This window comes from Pygoscelis adeliae, unplaced genomic scaffold (assembly GCF_000699105.1).
Source record: "Pygoscelis adeliae isolate BGI_AS28 unplaced genomic scaffold, ASM69910v1 Scaffold156, whole genome shotgun sequence".
In the NCBI taxonomy this organism is placed as follows: Eukaryota; Metazoa; Chordata; class Aves; order Sphenisciformes; family Spheniscidae; genus Pygoscelis; species Pygoscelis adeliae.
In genome coordinates this window covers 4,247,452-4,272,071 of record NW_008825016.1, presented here as the reverse complement: position 1 = coordinate 4,272,071, position 24,620 = coordinate 4,247,452, and the positions used below count along the sequence as shown (strand labels likewise).

Below are 24,620 nucleotides of genomic sequence, written 5' to 3'. Positions count from 1 at the left end.
CTTGCAATCCCAGGTATTAACAGGGAGCAATAGCTGAACGACAGGAGAGGAAATAGAAGGGGTAAGGAGAAGAAGTTATTTCTAACACACATATTGATTTTCAGAGGAGACAGAAGACCCAAATGCAAGTTGCAGCAAAGCAAGAAGTATGTAAAAATTATAAGGTAATAGCAACACAAATGAAGAGGTACAATCAGGAAAGGATAAATTTGCTTAACAACAGAACTATATTGGTTCTTGCAGAGAAAGTGAAGAAATTTGAATTTGATGTAGTATGGCAGGAAGCCAAGGAATGGGTCAACATATCAAGGCAGCTGCAGAAGCATTTGTGTTAAAGCTGCACGGTGAGGTATGTAAGAGGAGTGAAGCACAAAACGACAACAATTACAATATGCAGCAAATGATTAGAGCTTAGGCAACAGCTTTAGCTGAGCTGACTGTGGCCTACGGCAATATTAAATGGAAGCAATGAGATATTGTCTGTACAGGCAGATAAGGAAAGAAAGAAGACCAAAACCAAAAAGGCAGCATGGGAGTCGGACACAAAAAGGCTGTTATGGCTGCATAGTGAAGCCAGCCAGTGACACAAAGATCTCCCATGTTGTTTTTCTTCGCTTGGAAATGCAGGTTGGTCTCAAGAAAACACACAGTGTGCTATATGGGATATACAGGGTTTATGGTAAGCAAACTGCAACAATCTCTGACTTGAGGCCTGTCCAAGTTTAACCTGCTCCCAGGAAGGAGCTGCCTGCACGCTCCTTTCAGGCAGTGCCTGCATGTCACTGTAGACATGCGCGAGCACATAAGCAAACAAAGTAAGTTGTATGAGCATGTCCTGACTTTTCCCCTCTGCCAGCCAGCACGGGCCACAAGCATCTACAACTATTAGATGGATTGATAACCATATGACAAGAAGGAAGACAAAATGAAGAAGCTAGTTTTGGAATGACTGAAATTCATCCCAAAGACGGAGTGTGATACTTTGCAGGGCAAAAGTTACCAAGAGATCACCCAAAGAAAAAGCTTTTGAGCCTACTAGCAGTGATCTGATTACGAAGTAAGTAAAAATATAACAGAGGAAGAGACTAACACCAGAAGCTTTAAAGAACTTACGACAGAGAGAAGGAAATAAGGCACCCGGGGGGTGGGGTATTCAACTATAAGAAACAAAACAGCAAAACAGAAGCAGCACGTCCTTAACTTACCTAGGGGTTTCCTACCTAACTGGTTAGTAAGGGTTTCCTCCGAAGTGCTGAGTATAGCCAAGCCGAACAACTATCCCAGGTTGGCCATAGATGGTAATATTTTAAATAAAAATTCGGACATGCTGGTAAGCGACCTGAACAGATAGACATCTGTAACAACCGTGAGAGCATGAAGTACAGCAGATTGGAGGAAAGCATTTAAATCTCATGCCACAACACACTTGAACCACAGGGCACAATAACCCAGAACTCTTGGGCCAAGAGTTGAGTCTGGATCAAATCTCAACAACCTTTGGGTGACAGGGGGTGCGCACAAGAAGGAAAGGCAAGGGAATGAGATGGTTTAATGAGAGCCGTGGCACCAACAGAATGAAAACCCAGACAGCTTCTTCTCATTCCTACCCAGTCCAAGTATAATGATTTCTGTACTAAGTAAATCCTTGAAGACTCTTTCACATAGATTCTCACATCATATGTTTAATTAGATGTATTACAGTAGCAAATACACCTTTCTAAATGGGAAAAAAAAAGAAAAAAGCTCACAGTTTAAAAAGAAACAAAGTAATTATTTGTGGACCTAGCAAACAATCAAAGGTGCCTTCAAACACTACATGGAGGCTACAACCTTCTGTATTGGGCATGCCTTGGCACACCTGAGGTAGGTGGAACTTTTAATGCTTTAAAAACACAACTTGAAACAGCTCAGAACAACTTTTGATTACATTTATATGAATAATCAGACAATCTGGGATCTTGATTAACAATACTTATTATTAAAGGGCAGTGATCTTTCCTACACATGCAATACTTTCATTAAGGAATCCAAATCAAGCTGATTCATCACCACTACTGAAACCTGATGGCAGTTAAGTTGCCAACTGAGTCCCAAAGTAATGCTGATGCATGGAATTCATTTTGATAAGAGAACTGGGTTAACGTTATACAAATTGTGTCACAGTTAACATGAAGATGCTCTCTGACTAGAACTCAAGAAATAACATTAATAACTTGATGCTGTCTAGATTTACATAACTAGAAAGATGTTAACTTATTGTGGTTACAGACAATGCAGTAATCAAGCAGGGGAGGTAAAAAAATAAAAATCACACAGTACCAGGTATTTAACAGTAAAATCAAGCCATTATATACTCAAAACCTGTGTTTTATTAAAAAACAAAGTACAGAAATGTTCAATCCAAATCAGCATTCAGATACACCCAGTTTGTGAAAGGCAGGAAGCAAAACTGTGGAGTCTTCTTTAGTTATCTAAGCAGCAATATACAGATCAGGCTTGTTAAGTTTCATTTACCTAAATTTTTTACACTAAGGCAGATAGATAGAGCTATTCATTCCAAGAAGCACAAACATCATGGGCATCAGAAAGCACATTTTGTAATAGACTTTCCCATGAAATTAACTTAAAAGTCCTCCTCAATGTCTCTGACTCGGAAAGAGAGAGATCAAATAGGATTCATAAACCATTCATTTAAAAAACAGCTGTCACAGGGTGGTGACTTGCCTACTTTGAATCGTTCCTCTGGTCCTACAAGGCCACTTACTTCATTGCGACACTTGACGATGCTAAAATCACTGAAGTGGGTACTGAAACATCTCACATGTAAGGCAATGCACGTGCAGCTTTTCAGAGCTAGTGTAACACTTTCATTATCAATTGCTGTCCTTTCTTCTTATCAGTACTGGATATACTGTTATGACTGTTGGTGCCCTTAGCTCCTGCTATAGCCTCTCCCTTACAAGTTTCAGCAGAGAAAGGGACCATCTCTCCTGAAGACATGCTATAGTGTTCTGTGCCCAGAGGATCACACTGTGAGTATAATACAGAAATTGCAGGAAGGATGTTTTGGGGCCATTCTCTGGAAACACCAAAGAAAGCGGGTCCTCCAGACAAAACCTTCCATTAGCAGTGAAACCTTCTTAATAAAGCATCATCCTCTGCAACACCACAACTGTAAAGTACTGGACTCCTAAGACTCTCCACAATTTTTAAGACATGAGGCAGACAGATACCCACCTGGAATGATCCTGCCTGATGCTTTCTCCTTTAAAAACATATAGACATATTGTCTTATAGGCAGTGTTTAAGAAAAAAAAAATTAAATTATTTAGACTACTTTTCTGAGTGATGGCCTACTACTGAGTCATCACAAAGCAATACCCAGAAGGTACTTGGAGAAGAAGGCACAGACTTTTAATGGAAGACAAAATACCTTGACCAGTTAGATGGGATAAAACACCAGGTGAGATTTCCTACACAATGAGAACACATCAGAATGGTAAACCTGGTACCCTACCAGGAGCAAAGCATTACACATATCGTGGATAGTTTCTGCTGGCACATTGTCCCATTCTACTTTCTACCCTGAAAGGTCAGTCATGTTCTAGGTTCAGCTAAAACCTATGATATCCCATCCCAAAGAAGGCTCTGCTTCACCAAGTGGTGGTTATACTGTTGTTTGTACAGCACTAAGATCCTTGGTGATGAAAAACAATGCAAAGTAAGCTCTCTTTAAAAAAGTTTTTAGTGTCTTGTCACTTTAGATCTTCTCAGGGAAGATCAAGATGCAAATTAGGGCATAGTCAGGTAGGCATTCTGGTATAACCAGCTGTAATTAGTAGCCCACATCAGCTTTACAATTCCAGTTATTACACAAACAGTTCATACTTGCATTAAGTTTTTCCTTGTATTTTGGGACCAAAAGGGATCATTGGGATCACATAGTCTGGCCTCTTTCAAGTCAGTGATGAAAGCTCTCACCTAGTCAAGTTGTACAAGTTCATGATGTCTACTGCATCTCCAGAGCAGCTTCTTGAAAGAAATCGAGGCTTAACTCAAAGGACTCACAATGATTAAAATATCCTCACAATGTTCTACAGGAAACTGTTCACTAATTAATGATCATGACTCAAAAAAAAAAAAAAAAAAAAAGTGTTTTACTACTTGCTTCCCACTAGATTAGCCTTTAGCTTCCAACCATCAGGTATCACTGCGGTAAGAATAAGTAACCATACAATCAGAAGGACTCCCCTCCGAATATATTGCATACTGTGGTTTCACCACTTTGAAGTTTTTCTTGCATAAACAAAACACTTGCTCACTGTGAGACACATTTACCAGGTCTTCAACTCTTCCTGTAGCTCTTCCATGAACCCTTTGAGTTTAACAGCATCCTTTTTATCCTGGTCTCCTAAAGATACAGGCTTATGAGAAAATGCTTTCTGTCTACATTTGGCCATCAATCTCCCACTGATTATTTTTTTGAATCAGTTGGTGATTTCCACAAAATTTGAAAAAGTGGTAGAGATCTCAAAAGATGCTCCTGTTCTATGAATTTTGTTAAATCCAATGGCTGTGTAGAGAAGAGCGCCACTGGATGTCCCCAGGGAGGAAAGGGCTGCACATGGCAGTTCAGTGATTCTCTGTAGCCTTTGACTCAACAGTACATAAATAGCGAGAGTCGGCCATCGCACTGTGCCACCTCTTACCAACATGATGTTTAGGCTAGCAGGGCAGGAAACTGGACAATACGGCAGTGACTGTCAAACAACTAAAAGCATAACACCATGTGCAGCCAGTACATCTGCAGCTGTACAGAGTCTAGCTGAATTCTTGCTTCTGTTTGAAGCTTGTATGAAATTATTACAAAACCATCAGCTTGGAAGCAAGTCAACTGTAAAATGAGTTAAAATTAATTGCAGACACTACTGCCTGCAAAAGCACAGCCTCCTTGCCGATTTCTGTGCTTGTTAGAATGGTATCTTGCATTTTCTTTCAAAATATTTCTCTTTTCTCTTTGTATTTGAGAGAACTAAATGATTAAAGGTGGAACTAGCAAACTACCTTGTACAGCGGGAAGGAAAAGAGTGGGACAGTGAAAATGACTGATCTCAAAGTGCTATTAAATTAAAAATGTATATTAAAAGACTTAGAATCTTTCCTACTCACAAGTGCTTTGTATGTTACAAATACATAATTAGCAACACAGATGAAATATTTCACAATCAATCAACTCTTACTGAAAATGCCAGAAAATGGCATCCAAGTCAAAGGTTTACACCAAGAAGGGGGTGGGGGGGAAGTATAGTGGACAACCAGGTGATTTTAGCACTGTGAACTCTGGAAAGAACTTGGTCATAGTACATAACCAGTTGCACTCCCAGTACAATAATGTACCCAGAAACATGAACGTCATTTCTAGCTCATCCAGATAAAGTAGGTAAAGAGAAACTTTCTCATTATTGCCACATACACTGTCAGACTTCCTGCAGTAACTTCCTCTCAGTAAATAGTTCTGTGAACAATACAGTTTATGAAGGGTGTTTCCTATGCATTGTGTACCATGTCTTTACTCTCCTTATACTTGCGAAAAAAAACAACTTCAACACCTGGGGCCCTGCGACTTTCCCTTTACCCTCCAGCTTCCCCTATTCCTATCATACTTTGATGTCCCCAGTTCCCTGTTCTGCTACCTAAATATCACCTTGGCAAGTGCTGCTCTTGGAGCAATAGATAAAAAACCTGCAGAGAAAAGTGTGATTTGTAAGTTGTGTCCCATCACATTGCTCCTGTAGAAGCTCCATCAGCATTGGTTTTGGATGGTGCCGTTCCACAGAAGCTGTAGGAATTCCAACAGTCATTCAGAATGAAACAGCATATAAATTTACCTTTCTATTACGCTAAATACCGTGTACTTCAAAGAGCCTTTTGATACAGGTCATGTTGCAAGGCAGCTAACTAATTTTTCCTAGGGCCCTACCTCAAACATAATTGAACTGCTCCAGCTGATCACCATTAAAGGACATCAGTGAAGTAAAAATCACAGACATGTGGGGTACTGTCAGCATATCCAAGGTGCTAACAATTCACAGTTCTCCAAATCCATGCATCTCTCTTACAAATACAGATACTACAGGAATGCTCTCTAATGCCCCCAAACCACCCTAACACTGTGACCCCAAGCACATTTAGAAGGTAAAAGTCATTTATCAACAGGATTTATGCTTGAATAATTTGCCTCCATTTATAATCCCAGACTGTTTACTCTGTGTAAAAAAGGAAGTACCCTCACATTATTTAAACAGTGGCACTTACCATTGAAACAGACTGACTTAGGAGAGTTACATTCCAGTCTTGAATTACAAACTCAGTTTTATACGTATTCCAGAGAGTCATGTGATGACGATTCAATCTCAAAATGGCGAGCACTTTAAAACATGTTCTGCTAGAGGTGGACTACTGCCAAAGGGTCTAATCGAAGAAGTTGCTCTTGATTAGGATTACAGATAAGAAGAAAGATACTTGTTTGTGATTTGAGTAAACAAAGAATTTCATGAACAGAGGAGAAGCACTGAAGAAACACTGAATACAAAACCAAAGAAGGGTGAAACTGAAACTTCATTTAGTGGGAAACCTGGCAGCAGAAGTAGATAGTATTTATAGGTATGTGGAGGTTTGATGGGGAATGAGCAATTTAAACTTGATTTAGGCTACAAAACAGTCAAGAGAAGTTTTGGTGGGGATGGAGAAGCAAAGGGGAGAGAACTACTTAGATGGCAGGCAGTGTAACCTCAATGCTACTAGAGTTGGGAGGAAGGAAAACCAGAAAAATGATATGTACTATGCTAAAGCCTTGGATAGAGATACATAGCCATTCCTTCTCTCTTCCCCTCCCTACTCCCCAAAACCTGCAGTATTGCAGCAATACATGATAAAAATACCAGATACTATGTGATTTAATCTCTGAGCAATTTTCCCCCACCAGTTTGTTATGAAATGCATACAAGATTAAAAGCATGACCAAGACGCAATCCTGCAGGAAAAGGCACAGCTTGATGCAGAGTATGCTTTCTAGAGAAAGGAGATTGTGACACACATTGTGACACATTTTAATGGATGCATGAGTTTATTGAAAATGAAGCCTTGAAACCACTTTATGCCCTCATTAGCATTCTCTACCAGCAGCAAACAGAAGTCGAAATTTTTCAAAATACTGTGAGGTGACCTGATTGATGCATACATTAAACTGGCCTGCTTGTAGTCAGCAATACTGGGGTTTTTTTCCTAACTGATTCAGCCCATATTTCAGGCAGGAAAATAAGCTTCATTTGACCCCGAAGCAAGTTTGAAGCTGGCTATATGTCATATGCTATATGTCTCTGCAACGGAGTAGAAACTTCTCTAAAGCAACACATAAACGTACGTCCTCTAAACCTGGAAGCAGCAAACCCAAGAGGCAGGGTGGCTCAGGGACCCATTTTGAATGTAGGCAAAGAGCGCTGAGAGCTGTAACATCACAGGAAGAGCACCCACTGCCAGCTCTGGCCTCAGGCTACTTCCAGACTCAACAGAAGCTGCGGTCTTGCACCAGGCCAACATACCATGAAGAGCCTGAGACTGAGTGCTGCTGCCTCTCAAAGTAACAAAATAGCCTTGTCAGCACACTGCCTACCTGAGAGAGCACCTCCTAGTTCCTGTTGACTTTTTTGCAGACCACCTCCAATTTGGAAAAGGAAAATACAGTATGGCATATCACACTCAAGAGAGGAGCAAACCCTGCTCTACACCACTGACTCGTAACCAGAGTCCACCCAATACCACCACCACCTATTAAAACAAAACTGGAATACTAAGAGAGATTAAAGAAATTGCATCAAGCTAATGGGTCCCAGTGTTTTCTGCATTAAAATGGAATTCAGAAAAAAAACCCATCGTAAAACAGCACAGAAAATCATTATCTAAAACTTTGCTGGCTACCCTTCCTGCACTCCCACTTTCCACTCTTATCAGCATCAGAGATGGAGCCACGACAGAAAGCCAACAAAATTTGGTCTTCAGCATCATAGATACAATATAGCCATGCATTTCCAAGTTCTCTCTTTAATCCAACCCTTCAGACAGTTTCTTTACCTATTCCTGGGATCTGATGAAGATAGTTATCTAGAGGAAAATAAACTAGCTCCACGTAAACAAGAAAAGCAGGAAACAACCTAGTTAGTAAAGGAGAATTCTCAGATGACTCAAAGATGATGCCTGTATGTTTTAGTTTTACACAAAAGCATTTAAATATATTCAGTGATTGAAGGACTAGCTGCACTCCTGTAGTTTTTCAAGGTGTCTCCAAATGCAATCACAGGTGACAACAGCAAACCTTCACCAGGCAAGATGGGATCATGTTTTCCTCTTACTCTTAGATTACGATGCAGACTGCTGACCTACAAGAAAGAATGGCCATTATCTCAGCCCTTCCGACTAGACTTGATTTCTGTGGCTTTGCCCTTCAGGAGCTGTGACCAGCAAAACATAGAGGCTGACCCTCTATAATTTTCAAAATGGAGCATCATTTACCTTAACCTTAGAAACATCACATTGTGTAAGAGAATTTTAAACAGTTACATAAAGTCAGACTGATTTGGGGCAGCGGTTACCAACCTGCGAGCAATGTGCTGCCCACACCACACTCCAGCAAAGCTCATGGGCAAGGAAATTCAAATCTAATGTGAGCAATCAGAGAGGAAGGTCAGATGCTGCCCACTGCATGCCCTGTGCTCTATTCACATGGCAGAGAAGGCTGGGGAACCATCACCGAGTCCCAGCACGCCCACCCCTAGGCCGAGACCTTCTGCTTTAACCACACTTCACAAATGACACCTTCCTCCCTACCTCCCTCTTTATCTTCAGAAGGGCTTTTAAAGCTCTTTAATGCCCACGGCTCAGTCACTGTTCTCTTAATGACCCCTGAAGTGTTTATCTTACGGATGTCATATCTGCTTATTGTTTCCTTTCCTGCTTGCTCTTTCAAACATTTGTTTAACTCCATTTAACTTTGTTCCACGTGGTCAGAATACATCTTGTAGAGCTCTCCAGAGAGTTGCACGGCATTTAAGTTTAATTCATAAATTAATGCAGAGCAGCCATGTCTTCCACACCAGAGCTACAAATGCTTCATTTATCAAATGAAATTTCAGCATTGCTAATGTTTTTGTAGACTCATGAATTGCTTACTGGAAAACTGTGTTACTACATATGAAAGACAGCAGTGGCTACTAAACCACATAAGTTATTATTTAGCTATATAGATTTACGGGGGGGGAAGAATAAAAGGAGCAGGGGGAGGGAGGAGCTCTCCAAAGCAGATGTTTCCAAGCTTTTTTAAACATAAGAGACAAGACATATGACAACACTTGAAGGAGCAGCTGGGGACACTGAGTAAATACAGACATTTAAATGTGACTAATTACATACACATGCTGGAATCCTCAAAGGAAGATCAGGGAGCCAGGCTCCCAGCTCATGCTGACTTTCAACAGGAGTTCAGTGGCCTGTTCCTTCAGGCATGCTGGAAGTCAGATGTCATCTTGCTAAATACAGAACACTGCTTCTAAATGTTGCCTCTGGTAGCTTAACCACAGCGAAGCCTACGGATTTCTACAAAGCTATCTGCAGGAGCCCTCCTCGTTATTAAATAAATACAAATGCATGTATCTGCTGATCCTAGCCTATGTTGCTCTGCGAGATGACAGAAAGTTGTCTGGACCAGCCCAGAGGCCTTAAAGCTTCTGGAGAACCACCTTTCTGTGCTAAACACAAATGTGCTGCACAGAGTCTGCTCCAATGATGCTGGGGAAAGGTTTACAAAAGGTCTAGGGCTCCTTTCGGAGTACTTCTGTTATGAAGCAGGAAGGATATCTGTATATGGGAAGTGGTGGCTCAGAAACAATTTAGGGAGAAGCACGTGCCATTGTTTTTCAGATTTATTCATAGATTATGGGTACACACACTCTGTTCATGACTTAGTTCAAACACTTCAACCTGGCACGGCTGCAGAAAGAGCATCCTTCCCTGGTCCCTGCTGCTCATTTTCCTTCCTCTGCATCACAGAAAAAGAATAGTGCAGTTTCTAGGATGCACAGGATTAAGGCCTGATTTAGCTTAAAAAACATGGAGGGGGGGGAATAAAAATACACCATTGCTTAAGCAGCTGCCAGGAGCCGTGTGTCAGCACAAAGGGGTGGGTATGGACACAAGCAGCAGGAAGCATGGGAAAGTCTTGACCACTTCTTTCCATGACCTTAGTACCTTAAAATGTTCATAAAATTACAGACAGATTTCTGGCAGGTGACAAACCACTTGGCAAACAAGACATGGCCTTCACTTTACAGCCAATGAAGGTGAGGCCAGATGTTGGTAGCCACAACAAGCAGCAACTGACTGTGCAGAGGGCCAGGAAGGCTATGAAGAGTGTGGAAGAAGACAACATGAAATCTTTTGTGAGTGAAGGTTAGGGAGGGGAGAAGCCAGAACCTACTAAGTAAGACTTACTTTTTCCTAGCACTCAAGATGACTCACTACATGGCACAACAGTAGTTAGTACATGAAGGTACCAGGCTGCAAAGTCCAGACATGTTGTCTTTTATCTGACAAGCAGTTGGGCAAAGGTCTGTGCTCAGCAGGCTGTTGGTCTGCTCTCTCTGTATGACGTGAACATACAACACATCAAGAGCCTGCATCCTGAGTCCTGTAAAAGGGACATGAGAGACTTATGGAGACCCAGCTGACAACTGTGTCCAAGCCAGTCACTAGGACCATCAGGTTTTGCAGCAGTTCCACAGAGGGAGCCCACAAGTAGCAAAGCGTTCCCAGAAAGAGCGTGCAAAAGTGATAGTTGTGGTTCTTACAGAGGATGACAGCAGGAGCTGCTGTGGGACACAATAAGTCTGAGTGTGGTGCCTGCATCTGTACTGTCAATGTACCTTTTAAATCCACTAATGCTTCTCCTTATAATCTCTTTTGCAGAGATTCAGTCCAGGAGATTGTGCCACAGCAGCGGGCAGAGACTAGGGCCTCTGAAGGGCTCTGATGAAGCACAACAGCTTAGTGGTTTAGGGCTAAATGAAAAGTATTGAATGCTTCCTAAGGAGCAGCTATTAGGTAACAGTTTTTAAACTGATTTTTTTTTGCTTCCTCTGCAGAGGCTAAGGAAGCTTTTTATGCCTTTTGCACTCTAAAATAATCTACTACTTAATGTTCAAGAGCTCAGCACTTAACAATTTTGATTTGCTCCTCCATTCAGATGAATTTTCCCATCCACCCATCCAGCTGACTGTTCACAGTGTGCTCCATGGGACTGCAGGCTGGCTCAGCAAGGCCCCAGCTGCTTTTGAGGCTTTCTGGAATGCAGAGGTGGCAGCAATGCGCACAGGCTCAGAGGGCACGCTGGTGAAGACCTATGGGTAAGCTCCTAAGAAAACTGATCTTTATTTATTTTCTGGATAGGTAAAAAAGTTTCCTCATTAGGCCTAGTCTTCAATCAGCCTACATATGTGTCTTCGAAAACAAGCACTATTCTGGGGTTTAAAAAAGCATGCATCTCTAAGGTATTTTTAAACAGCTGCCCACTGGAAGCAGCTTTTGTTCTCCTTGCAAACCCGAACTGTTTAACCAGTTACATCCATGAGGCCATTTGCGGGGTAGTGTTCATCTTTGCAGCTAAGAGCTCCATTAAAAAAAAAAAAGGGGGGAAATTTTTAAACTTAAGGAAAGGAAGTCAAGGAAGTTCACAAGACAAGCGTTAGATTCATCAGAACAGCCTGTTTTTAAGATTAAGTGATTCTAGGTTCTTGCTCGTGGTTTTACAGCCTCATCTTACTTGCTCACTGCAGCAACAGATTCATGAGCTGTCCACAAGAATATCAGTTATCATCTTCACAAAACTCAATCGGAAGCTGCACTACCCTAATATACCCAGTCTCTGCTTTTCACTCATGAACTACCTATAACAAAGGTTCTGCCTCACCTACCTTTGCTGCTCTTCCCACTGGCAAATTCCGGCTACACAGACATTTAGTTGAGCATTGCTTAATTACCGCACTCTCTTCTTACATGCCTAAGCACTAGAACCAAACTATCTATGAACAAACCTGAATGAGATTTCAGATAATGTGAAAAAACATTGAGAGCTGCAGTTTGCTGTATACCTTCCTAAAGCAAACAGTGTGGCATGAAGAAAATGCTGGACTACATGCTGAAGTGCCTTTTTTTCCCCCCAGTGTAATCATCCCCCTTTCTTTATCATTCCCTTTCTCTTTCTCACTCGTAAGACACACTGCCATGAAAACCTGCACCACCGGAACTACATACTCTAGAAATACTTTTATTTCCCAATTCTCTTATCTAAACTGCTAAGCTCTACTCTCACTTACCACTCAAATAACAAATAGCTGTGGAAACTAGCCAGAGCCAAACAGTGCCCAGGTCAGCTACAGAAGAGAAGACAACAATGGGAAAAGATGGCTTTAGCAGACAAAAGCTTGCTTGGGCTCTGATTTTCAAGTTTTGTTTCTAAGAGCCAAGAGCTGGATTTAAATCAAGATAAACTCTGAACATTATGATTCAGTGGTTAAAACCTCAGGATTTTTCTACGCATTTCAGCTAATACATTGTATTTACTGAACAATACCTTGCAAATCATGGTTACAGAATGCTTCGCAAGCCAATCTAGGTATTTTCTCTGCATTGTAGAAAGTGAACAAAATAATTTTTAAATCAAGGCCATATAGGCAAAAATTTGAATAGAGATTTAAAACCTGTCTGAATGAACAGAAAAGTAGAAAATCATGCTGCATGCTGCCATACTGTTAAAGTTGTCATTGCCTTATTGCTTTTCATGAAGCAAGAAGCTGCATGTGTTACATGTTAAGAAGGACCTCTTCAGACACCTTATTTCTAGCATTTCAGGAATTTCACTAAAAAAATCCATTGGTACTATAGTGTTACCATGTCTCATTTAACTGAAGACAAAACCTTTAAAAGAAAGCTGGCTGTGGCATGGCATACTGTCTCAGAACAAAAAGCGAGGCAAACGCTTCTGAAGGTCCTTCAGTATACCACCTAACTATTCAAAGCAGACCATGGTGAGAGTGGAAGGATGTTCCAGTTAATCTAAGTTTGCAGGGTCCCAGACATCACAGGGTCTTAACCCACAATTAGGGTTCAAAGGTTATGGACAGAGGCCTTTGTGGCCGTATCACAGCACTAAGGAGTGCACTACACACTTCCAGAAAGGCCAAAGCAAAAAAAATCTGGTACTCAGGACAACTCTGCTCCTTTTCCCTCTCTAAGTACAGTATCCTCCAGGCCCGCTCCAAGCACAGTCCAAGCTTAGTGATAAGCCTACTGTCCTGTGTGTCCCACACACATATACCCTTCTCACACAGCAGAGATACAGTGGGGTAGAAAGACAAGGAACTGCCTTTTCCCATCTTCTATTTCCCCCTCTCCTGCAAAGCCCTAGGACCTATAGCAATACAAATAACAAGGCCATATAGGCAAAAATTTGAATAAAAATTTAAAACCTGTCTGAATGAACAGAAAAGTTCTAGGACTTTGTAGATGCAGGTTTGAACCCTGGTTTCTCAGAATGTGTGTGATCATCATCACTCAGTCATACTCAAATTGCACATGACACAAGGGAAAATGACACAATGAGAGTCTTCAGGCAGTAGTTAAAGGAAGGCTGGGCCCTCCAGGCGGTGCACAGCTACATTGCTACATAGCAACTTTTGTACTGGAAGAGGTACAGTTGTGTTTCAGTGGCATTGTGCCCTGGTTAGTAAGTTCACTGGAGCTCAGAGCCTACACAGCAACTTGCACCAGACTATCCCTGTTATTCACTCTGCCTCATCACAGCAGACTGTGGCGAGAAAGATTTCAAATGTACCTACTCGCAGAGCTCTAGTAGGGCCTGGATGGCCTAGAGAGCATATGCACAGGCATGCAAGACCACATACCCCAGCACATCCTCATATCAACAGCGTGCCTAGAAGGATGGAGGACAACCACATGGCTCACCTGCATTTGTTAACAGGTCCTAGATGTAAAGACTACCATGACAGCTTGTTAACAAAGCCTTAGCAAAGGCAGTAACAAAATGATGTCAGATACTGGTCTGAAAATAGGGCTGGTCAAAACCTTCCTAACAGAGCATTTTTTGTATTGACACAATTGCCAAATAGCTAGAAATGTATGATGCCAGCACTCCAATTTTGACAGCTCTTCTGCCAGACAGAGAATACAGAGCAGATTCCTGAGAGAAGCCAACCAGCTCTGCCACTACTCCTGAAGTAGCCACCTGAAAGGCGTTGGTGTGGTCAGAGAGTAATGGCCTTCCAGGCTCCTCCTCAGAGGAAGGCGAAATCTTGACTCCCATTTGATTCCTGCGGCTTCTAGGTTTCAGTTCATTTGAGTGAGATTGGATGGCTGATTCTGAGACTGCTTTAGTAACTGATGGCAGACTTTTGTTTGTTAAGTCAGCTCTGTAACACCCTGTCACCACACAAGTTGTGCTGCAAATTTGCTTAGCTGGTAAGGTCCTTAATGCAAATCAGAAGGACATTAATATTATCCTTTGATGTCTTTTTAGTATTTATGCCATGACTAAATTGGATAAGTGATTCATTAACATTTAAGACTATTAAGAAGAAAATTATGTAGATCGTGCAGAGAGAAGAAGAGAAAATGAAAAAATCTCACATCCTATAAATTTGTAAGGATATCACTGATTAAGAACATTCAATGTCCAATGAATGTTTTGATTCCTCCAACTATTTTTAAATGAAGCATTGCACACTATCTATAATCAGTGTGTTTCTCGTAACTCCGCAGTCACATTTCAAATCCTACCGTGTTGCAAGCTTATGGCAGACGACACCAGTATCTGTTATGACTTCACTCAGTCTCAGCTCGAGGTGGACCTTCCCCTGAAACACACCAAAAACACCATATGAAAAGTTAGTTTTATGCATAGCCAGCCACACCATTCCCACTTAAAACAAAGGAAGTCACTTAATGCAAGTAATTCCAGGAGAAGTTTAAAGATTAAGTAATAGCTGTATAGCTAAGGTATTTCAACTGCCAGAGAATCCAGATTAGTAGCCATTTCACTAAATTTCAGTGCATAATTCTATTATCTTATCTTTGTATGTTTTAATAATTGAGGGATATGGAGTGTCTGTGGTCTGGCACAAAAATATTGTGTTGGAGCTTTATCTATACTTAGGATTTTAAATATTAAGCAAAGATCTGCAACACAATCATTGAAAAGATATCACAGCAGTGTTATAAATGAACACCTACATGTTTTAACATTAGAAAAATTAAAATTATGAAATAATATGAACTATGAGACAAGTATCAGTAAAACTACATTGGGCAACTAAAAAAAAAGTTCAACCGTGTTGCTAGCATTCATAGCATCTACTATTACACAGTCTTCAGCTCCTTACCATCACATCAACTTTATTATGAGTTGGGCCAAGATGTTATGCTCAAATACGCTAAGAAAATAAAGGCGATCATGAATACAAACTGCATTCCTCTTATTAACTCTATTACATTTCAAAACATGAGCATCCACTCCCACTGGCAAAAACTCAGCACCACTCTTATAGTGTATATATAGTAAATGCAAAATACATTTTGTTATTGACCTATTCTGACATGCCAGCACTGCCTGATCATCTTCTGCAAATCATCATGGCCAAAATTGAGTCATTCACCTTCATAACCATCTCCCCTCCACCCTTTTGACCAAAGGACCCTAAAATCCACCCTGCTCGTTAGTCAGAGCTCTAAATGTGAGTGTCATCTTTGACTCAGATCTACCTCAACTCATACAAGTCTGTTGCCACCCCTTTCATAAGATCTTCCAGATTTGACCTTTCCTCTTTTTGCACATGACCAAAACTCTTGCCAGAGACTTCCCTGTCTCTTCTGACTAGTTACAGCAACCTCCTGCTCTATGAGGACGTCTATCCTGTGTAACAGAGGAGAGTGAAGATCAAACCCTGGCCTCAAGTTGTACCTACGCTGCTAAGAGCTACTTCCTCTACAGCAGATTTGTCTGGATGAAAGCTGATGAAAGCAGTCCAAAGCAGAGCAGGGAGTGCAGTAACAATTAAGTAGCATGGACACACGGAAGTTCATTTCAAGGTCATTCCCTGGTCCTCTTACATTTAGCAGTATAAACAAACACTAAAGTCAGCGCCTGAATACTTGTCCTAAAGAAACCTATGAAAGATTCTGTTTCTTACTGCTACAGCCATTCTCTCCCCTTCCTTGTACACCCCTTTCTCGGTACCATTCTTTCTGCACTATTTTGAATGCACGTGTCACGCTTTCCTGCATTTCACACTTTCATGCCTCAAACCTCTAGAACCTACTTATACCTTCAGTATTCTGACTCAGTAGCGTTTTTTCCTGTCCGAGGGCTGGAACACGGGCCTTTCAAGTACATGTGGCAGATGATACTGGTGTTCATCCAGAAAACGAGAAAGAAGACCTCTCCAAGCTGTATAAAAGCCGAAGTTGCAGAGGCATCGCAGCAGCTCGCTGGCATTTTGAACAGGGAAGGACCCAAATTGTGTGAGTTTAAAAAGATGGCTCTTGCCAGGTGTCTTTTGCATCACTTTAAACAAAATAATAAAAACAAACAACAATGCAAAAACCAAACGTGTTGCGTTTGGCTGTCAGACTCCTGATTCTTCATGTCTGTTTCAGCAAGACATGTATCCTCCTTCACCCTGTCAGTGTACGCAAATATCAACATCTGTCATTTTCTTCCAAACTGAAGCCTGGCTTCATGAATAAGAGAAGGATTTCTCTGCACAAATGCGTAAAGCTACTTCTAGACCCACCTCTTTAAGACTCAGTACTACTGCAGTGCCCATCGTACCCACGTGTAACAAGCGCTAGGCACACAACCAGCTAAGAACTCTGGTTAAGCAGGACGGTTTTCTGGCTTTAGTTTTACTATGTTTTCCCTTACTCTTTCTTCACTGTTTTCTCTTCCACTGGTCATACACTTTATCACAGGAGCTAAACCACTAGTCTCTGGAGAACAGATTTATATTATGAACCTGTAAAAAACACTGCTGCTATCTTTGTTGATATCCTGCATATTACCTTTACTACAGAAATCAACACTAATACAAGTTTTGAAGAAATTAAGAGACAGGAACAGAGATTTAGAAACTCTAGAGAAAATATTCCTTTGTAGAAGAATACCAAGAAGGTAAGATAATGTTTTTACATAAATATTTCTGCTGATCTTAAACAAAGGCGAGACTGACTTCTCTCAAGAAAGAAAGAATGCTTCAGTGCACTTAGGTGAGCCTGAATGCAAACTTACTTACAGTGCCCATTTGCTTGATCTCACACAGATTAAGATGGAAGCTCCCTATTTTAGAAATTAAGCTGCAAAAAACCCTTTTTAAGTCAGCAGTACTTCACACATTTTCCCAGCTACATTAAGCACAAAAAGATAGTGCTGCCTCTTTTGGGCCAAGAGACATTTTTTCTTGTAGCTCCCACTTTTCTCTTGTGAAGTCTTTGAAAATGGTCAGCTGCTCAAAAAGTGACTCAAAGCTTTGGACAGCAAAACAGAGGTCATGGGATCACTGGGACCGGCAGCCCTACGACTATTCCCAAAACACCTCCTTACTTCCAGTTAAAAACTCAAATACATAAATACATTAAAATAAGGCTACAGTAACATACTTGCAGGCTTAATTCACAGAAAATATAACTCTACATAAACAGAATGCTTCTTCCCAAATCAATTATACTGTTAGGCAAAACATAAGGATTCATCTGAATAAATTTAATCCTGAGCGATGGCATTAGCTGGATTTACAAAATACCGGATAAACCATTTTTCAAAGGGAAGACAGAAAACCATGCAATAAATCAGTATCATAAAATCAACAGTTAATCTAACCAACAGAAGGTCAACCTATACTGGATTAAACATACCACAGAAACAGGGAGTTGCCAGTATCTTTATTTACTAACAGTTTATAAGAAAGAAATTAATATTTGCATTATTAAAAGAACTACTATGATAATAGCAAGAGCCTCCAACTGTAGTAGGTGCGCACAGTTACTGACAGCATTTACAAGCAGGAAAGATCAGATAATGCAGCACGATACAAAAATGTTGTCCCTGTTTTACAGCTGAAACTCCATGGCTTGGTCCTGCTCAGACAGAATCCCTGTTGCGGAGCCAGGGATTGAGTCTAGGATCAGTCCCAGGCCGTAAAGCCATAAAGCTTTTTTTCCTTCAGCACAGCAAAAAAACTCAGAGAAGAAGCTGGGGGTTTGACAATTTTGAAGTAGAATGCATTAATTACTAAAAGCATTTCCAGAAAAAAAAATATTTCAGGATGTTCCTAGAAGCAGCTATGCTCATTAGCATACCCTTCACATTTGGAAGGGTAGGACTTTTTCAAGGAACAAGCTGAAGGAATGCCAACTCAACTGCTAAACGCTTCCTTTTTCATAAAGTCCAGCTGATATGGATGGGCGGGTTCATAGGTCGTACGTCCTTCCTAATCACATCTAACAACACATAACAGGGGCAGCCGGCTTCCATTTTTCAGTTCTTCATTAAAGAAGCCATCAGTAGACTGAATTTCTTGTAAGGAAGTAGACAGTATTCAAAAGGAAATCAGTAACAATCAAAACTCTTAAAGGGCCTTACTGAGGAAAAAAAAATATAGTATGCTTGTTAAATATCCCCTTTACTAAAAAATAACAGAATCAAGTTCCAGTCTTGTTAACATTCTCGTAACACTAACAGGTATCAGGGAGAACTACACACAGAGTTACCTGCAAAACAAACTGAAGCGGATCATAAGCTTGCAAAGAAAAGAAAAAGCAGACTCAAAGTCCTGTTTTTATAGATACAGGAAAAGCCTGTCTCCAGTCACCTCATTTCTCCTTGGAACGCAGCTGTGAGTTACTGTGGATTGAAACACCAGAAAACAGTTGTAAAGCAAGTAAAAGTATACAAATGCTACGTACCTGTATCACGTTTCCAGCAGCTGCAAATTTGCAGTTTAATTTAAACACAGTATGTTGAAGGAGAAAAGAAAACACATGACCATAGATTATCCTAAAGTTATTCTTATGACAAAGTTCTGCCATCCTGGCACGAAGCACTTTTAGCATCTTGAACAAGTGGTGGGCCTCAGAGGCAGTGTTTGTAAAGTTACCAGGACACCACTGGGAGCCATTTCTGAGTCCAGTTATGTGCACACATTTTGGCCTGGAATCTGACACACACCACATGATCCAGTGACTGTAGATTCAGATGCAACATCTGATCTAACTCAAAACAGATGCGACCTGGTTTTTCAGGGAAAGATTTACGAAAAACCACCGACAAACACTAGGAACCTCTGTGCTCTATAGCTGAGGCTCTAGTAAACGCACAAAAGACTGACAGTCTGCCTAAGTTCAAAAGACAGGAGCCAAACGTACCCAAACCTGTTAAAGTGTATCTTTAAGGAAGTATCAACCAGATCTCCATCCTTTTTGTTACTGTGAAAGTTTTTAGAAATCTTTCACTTTTTAAAAACAAAGGAAAAGAACAAGTCTTCACTGTTAATTTTAAACAAAAACAGAAAATATACTTGAACATTAAATATCAAATCAATTATCTTCATATAGAGGGTTCACACAGCACTCTCTTCTACAAAAGAACAATAGCTGATATCACAAAAACTTCTAAAAAAGGTATTTGTCTACTATTAAACCTGCTGGACAAGAGGTTTGTGATCCCCCACCATTCTACTTCTCACTAGCCTACACAATTTTGCTAGGGACTTTCCCCTCCAAGGTGGGAGTGCATCTGCATGGAAGTTTTCCAAACATTTATTCCACATGGGGACCCTTATTCCAGCATCGTTCCCCAACCTCATCAGCTCTGCAGCTCAGCTCAACTCTGCTCATTGCTCAGGAGTGTGGATTGCTCAGGAGTGTGGAAAGAAGGACTGGGACCCACCTTCGGCTCTTTACTCTTCCTCCTGCTGGCACAGAGTGACGGCAGGCAGTCTCACCCCAGCTCCTGGTGATGGAGGAGGGAAGAGATGTAACAGGGATGGGTTGTAGGAGAGGACTAGCCTAAGCAGGTGACATGAACCACAGCCCATGACTAATGCCAGCACCTTATTGTTTTGGAATCTCAAATTTAGGATTGTGATACCCCTGGTGTCTTGGTTTACTTTCCCTTGCTGCAAGTTGTCTGGAGAAAGGAGCATTGGAAGAATTCAGCGCTGCACACAGACCATTCCAAACTATGGGATAACCTGTGCCATTCCTTTCTCTGTCTTTCCAGATTTTATTTCAGGATGTAGCAAATGTTATTAGACAGATCCTGTCTACTTTGAAACCCTCTTAGGCAACTTTGAGATGTCACTTTCTGGCACTGGTAAGGCTTAAAAACAAACAATAAAACTGACCTAAACTCCAAGGGCTCACTAAATGCTGTCCATGAGGGAGTGGGAGAGGAAAGACCAAGGGTGCAGCTACTGCTTTAAGTAAATCCAGCCCTGCAGTACTATCAGCAGCCCCACATAAGGTCACAGCCTAACAGCAGGTTCAAGAGCAGGAGGAAGAGTGAGTTTGCTGCCTACATTTGCTGCTGTAACAGCTGTTCCTTCCTTTAGCAGAGGGCAGCAGGCAGCTGGGAAAGGTCTAAGGATCATGCTCCAGATCACAGCCTGCCTGCTGGATCACAGTGCGGCACACAAGAATCTGGAACAAAATCCAGTCTATCGCTGAGGAAAGTGCAACAGCTCTAATGAACGCTGCATGGATTCATAAATGCTAGGCAAAGCAGAACTGATGTCTGCTTGGTCTCCATATGTGCAAGCATGTCAGAATTGCTCAGTAACTAGCAAACATCGTCCAATGGCACAATATTAGCCTTCCTGTTTCTCTAAAGGAAGAATACCTCCATATGGTCAAAATCCTTATAATTAGTCATGTTTTCCTCTCAAATACTTTGATGCGGTACAGTATGTAGATACTGTAAATGAAAGCCACCTGGCTTTCATTTCCCCAGACAAATTGTGTTCTGCAGATACAGAATGCAGGTATGTTATTTTGAAATAATATAAATTTATTTTTCAACAGTAGGTGCTCCTTACCACATGCCATGTTACAGACTAGCTTTTCAAAATTAACAGACCAAAACTGGATAGACTGTCTTACCCCTTTGCACTGATAAGTCTGAATACTGTGCTCTTACATTCACATAGGGAGGAAGTCTTGCCACAAAGCAGGATCTGGTCAATAACTGGTCTTTTTGTTTATCACAAACATTATTTACCATTGTTGACGCATGATTCAGTTCTCTGAAATAATTTTGTCGGTAGGCATGTAGCCTTGACAATCTTCCCACCCTATCAAAACAGAGATTTCATCTCTTTTCAAAACAACTAGAAGAGAGAAACCTAAAAGCCACTGTTCATAAAATAGAGGGTAACACCCATTTATTTCCTGTGTGCGGTGGAAAGATGATACTAAACCTGGAAGCAGCTTCTTCTTTTTACAATTTGCATATACCCATGCTTACAGTAGGTTATACAAAATGCATCAGTGACTCATCTTTACGCTAGAAACATTTAAATACCTACAGAAAGATAGTTCATGTCAGTGTTGGACAGTGGGCATGCAATGCTCTTAACTGTTTAACAGACTAGATAATTCTGTCAATCACTGGAGTGAAACAGCCCTATACAGTTGCTCATAAAGACAATTTGCTCAACCTAGTTTATCTTCAAACCATATTCTTAAGAAAAGTAACAATTAGCATCAGAGCCATTCCAGTTCAACATGATTAGCTCTACATAAGTAAAAAGCATTGATTTATACAGAACAGGAAGCAGGCAGTTATGGGAGAGACCATGGCAACTTCTACATATATTATGAAGGTAGGGTGAAAGAAAATAACAGAGTAACACACTTCCAGCTTCCTCTGCAGATCTGGTATAAACTTCTCTAACTGTCACACAGGACTGAATGAAGAAGAGCTAATTCAAAAGCTTGTGGTGAAACCTTGGCTCTGCTGAAGTCATGGCAAAACTCCCACCCTGGCAAGGCCAGGATTTTGTTCATGAAGCCTGACATTTGGGATACAGATTTTGCATTCAATGGGAAGGTGCTGACAAAGGAGGAGAGGTTTTCTGAGCAGTGCACAGTGCCCTCGATATATTCTTCTAGCTAATATACAAGAAGCATTTCAGAGCCAGCAGTGATTTCCAGCATGACAAAAGGATTGTAAGTGTATTCTCCAAACATACCTGTAAGTGATGTTTTCTGCTAATGATGTATAGTCTGCCATCTGACACTCATATCAGTCCATACTCAAGAACAGGCATGTTTAACCAAGAATAATCAAAGGCCTGGGTAGGCAAAATGCTAATGTGGTGGAAGGAGGAGGAAGGGCTTTTGGTGTCTGAAGAAAGTATTTCTTAACATCAGTAAATCTTTTCCACAAAGCTTTGAGTACAGAAGGTTAAAATGTGAGACAATTTGCTTCCTCAGTGTTGGTTATCTGCCCTTTGCATGCTTTTTTTTTTTTTTTAGTTGATAGCCAAATAGATATGTTTCAGACACATCAAAGTTCTTATGAGGAGGAAGGGGAAATGAGCAATTTTCAAGTTTTGATGTCAGATTTTTTCACCCACAACGAGTTTTACATAAGACCTTGAGCATGACTGGCTTTGGAAAAACACTCTTGTCATTTAATACTGAGAATTCAGCTGTAAGAGAACATGACCATTTCACATTTGTCAGTGCTGTAGAGGAAGTAACTCAAAGCACACTTGAAAAGGGGAACTTTTAAAGCAAGAGCCTGCACAGGAAAACAGGTCAGAATGATCTAACTCTCCTTGCATTTCTCCCCCGCTTTGGATCTTTAACCGCTTCGCTGATTACATGTGCACAAAGGGTATTTGGTTTGCAAAGCTCAAACTTCACAAAACGGACTTGAACTATGCAAGGCTGAAGTCACGGTGAAAAAAAAATGAAGGGGAGAACTACTCAAAAACAGGAAAGGCTTTTTAAAGATTGCATGTGCACTTGGGCTTAAATTCCACTGAGAACACATGGACCACTGAGAGCATCTGTCATCTACAGCCCCAGGCAAATATCTGAATCAGTTACTGTTGGGTAAACTTCAGCGTGTGAAGGAAAGGCAAACATTCGTGGATCAAGAGAGATGTACGCACAACAGCATGGCAATTTTTGCTTCCAGTCCTCAAAAAGCATGAGAACGAGAATATAGCAGGTCCTGAAAGACAAAGGACTAGTAGAAAAGAGATGTGTCCCATGGAAAGCATTCAACATCATGTTCTTACTGATTTCAAACAGCTTAGAATGTTGTGTCTTCTGCTGCTAGTCCCTCCCCTCCAGCTGAGGCTGCCTGATTGTTCATAGTTTATTTCAATGCAAAAGTTAAACCATTTTCAGTAATGGCTCAATTCCTGTTTTACTTCCCACTGAAATGTTTGAGCGCTTGTACTGTCAGACACTGGGTATTTAGCTCTGGGCATGGTAACATCCCACTGAAGGGTAGGCAGGCTCCATCAGAAGATGGGAACGTAAAAGTTCCTTCAACTAAATCTGCACAAACCCACCTGGTTACAGCTTCATACTTTCAGAACAAGTTTTCCAGTCTGGAAAGTTAAGCCATGAATTATGCATTTAACGGCTGCTGTCAAGTTTTATTCTTCACTCTGTATAATAAATCTTCCTGATAGCATTTAACGTGTTTTAGTATATTTAAAAAGGAAATATTCAGAAATCATGTCATTTCATATTTGTATGCCAAACACAAATACAGTTTTGCTGGAGCTTAATAATTTGTTCTCCACTGAGCAGCTTGAACTTAAACCACTTATAGCACAACAGTTTCATCACCCAGGCTATATCTAAACAGCATTCAGGGTATTACCTGACAGGACTATAGCAGACTATGCAATATGTTATTTTCAAACTAGTGAGAGCAAAACCAGCCAGTAAGATGTGGGGGCATTGATTTACCAATAGAATAAAAGCCTGTCAACCTCAAGGGGCAATTACAATCCATTGCTGAATGACACAGCACCATGTTCTGATGGCTACTCTTACCCACCCACTCAGATGAAGAGAAATTCAGGTGCACCCGATTATGCTGATTATCTCAATAAGCTAGTTTGCTAGACCAAATGATGAATCAAAGCCACAAAGGGCATGTGGGTGGGTAATGCCCAATTTGCATCCATGAGCTGAGCAGCTGCACAGCACCTGTACTGCTCCGTGTGGGACTGTGCACCACACCGAAGAGCTTCAGTGGTGGTGAGATTACAGGCCTCTTAGCAGCTCTTAGCCTAGATGGACAATGCCCTCTTTTTTTCTTCAAGATGAGCAATCATGCAGGACTCTGGTGCATCTTGCTGTCAAGCAATAAATGGATGTGGCATTAAAGCATCTGACAATAATGCTCATATCTGTGTAGGCTGACAATTAACATAGTCCTGCTGTCAGTAACATCCTCGTCTGCCATAAAGTTTATC

The 24,620-nt window shown here is 41.0% G+C and overlaps 1 protein-coding gene across 1 annotated transcript in view; it reads right to left on the bottom strand.

The window, feature by feature from the left end:
• RASA3 (RAS p21 protein activator 3) overlaps nt 1-24,620 on the bottom strand; it is a 96,613-nt gene that overhangs the window by 44,631 nt on the left and 27,362 nt on the right. The window contains exon 4 of the mRNA XM_009326264.1: nt 14,902-14,978. Coding sequence (XP_009324539.1) covers nt 14,902-14,978 — 77 coding nt within the window. The remainder of the gene's footprint in view (nt 1-14,901; nt 14,979-24,620) is intronic.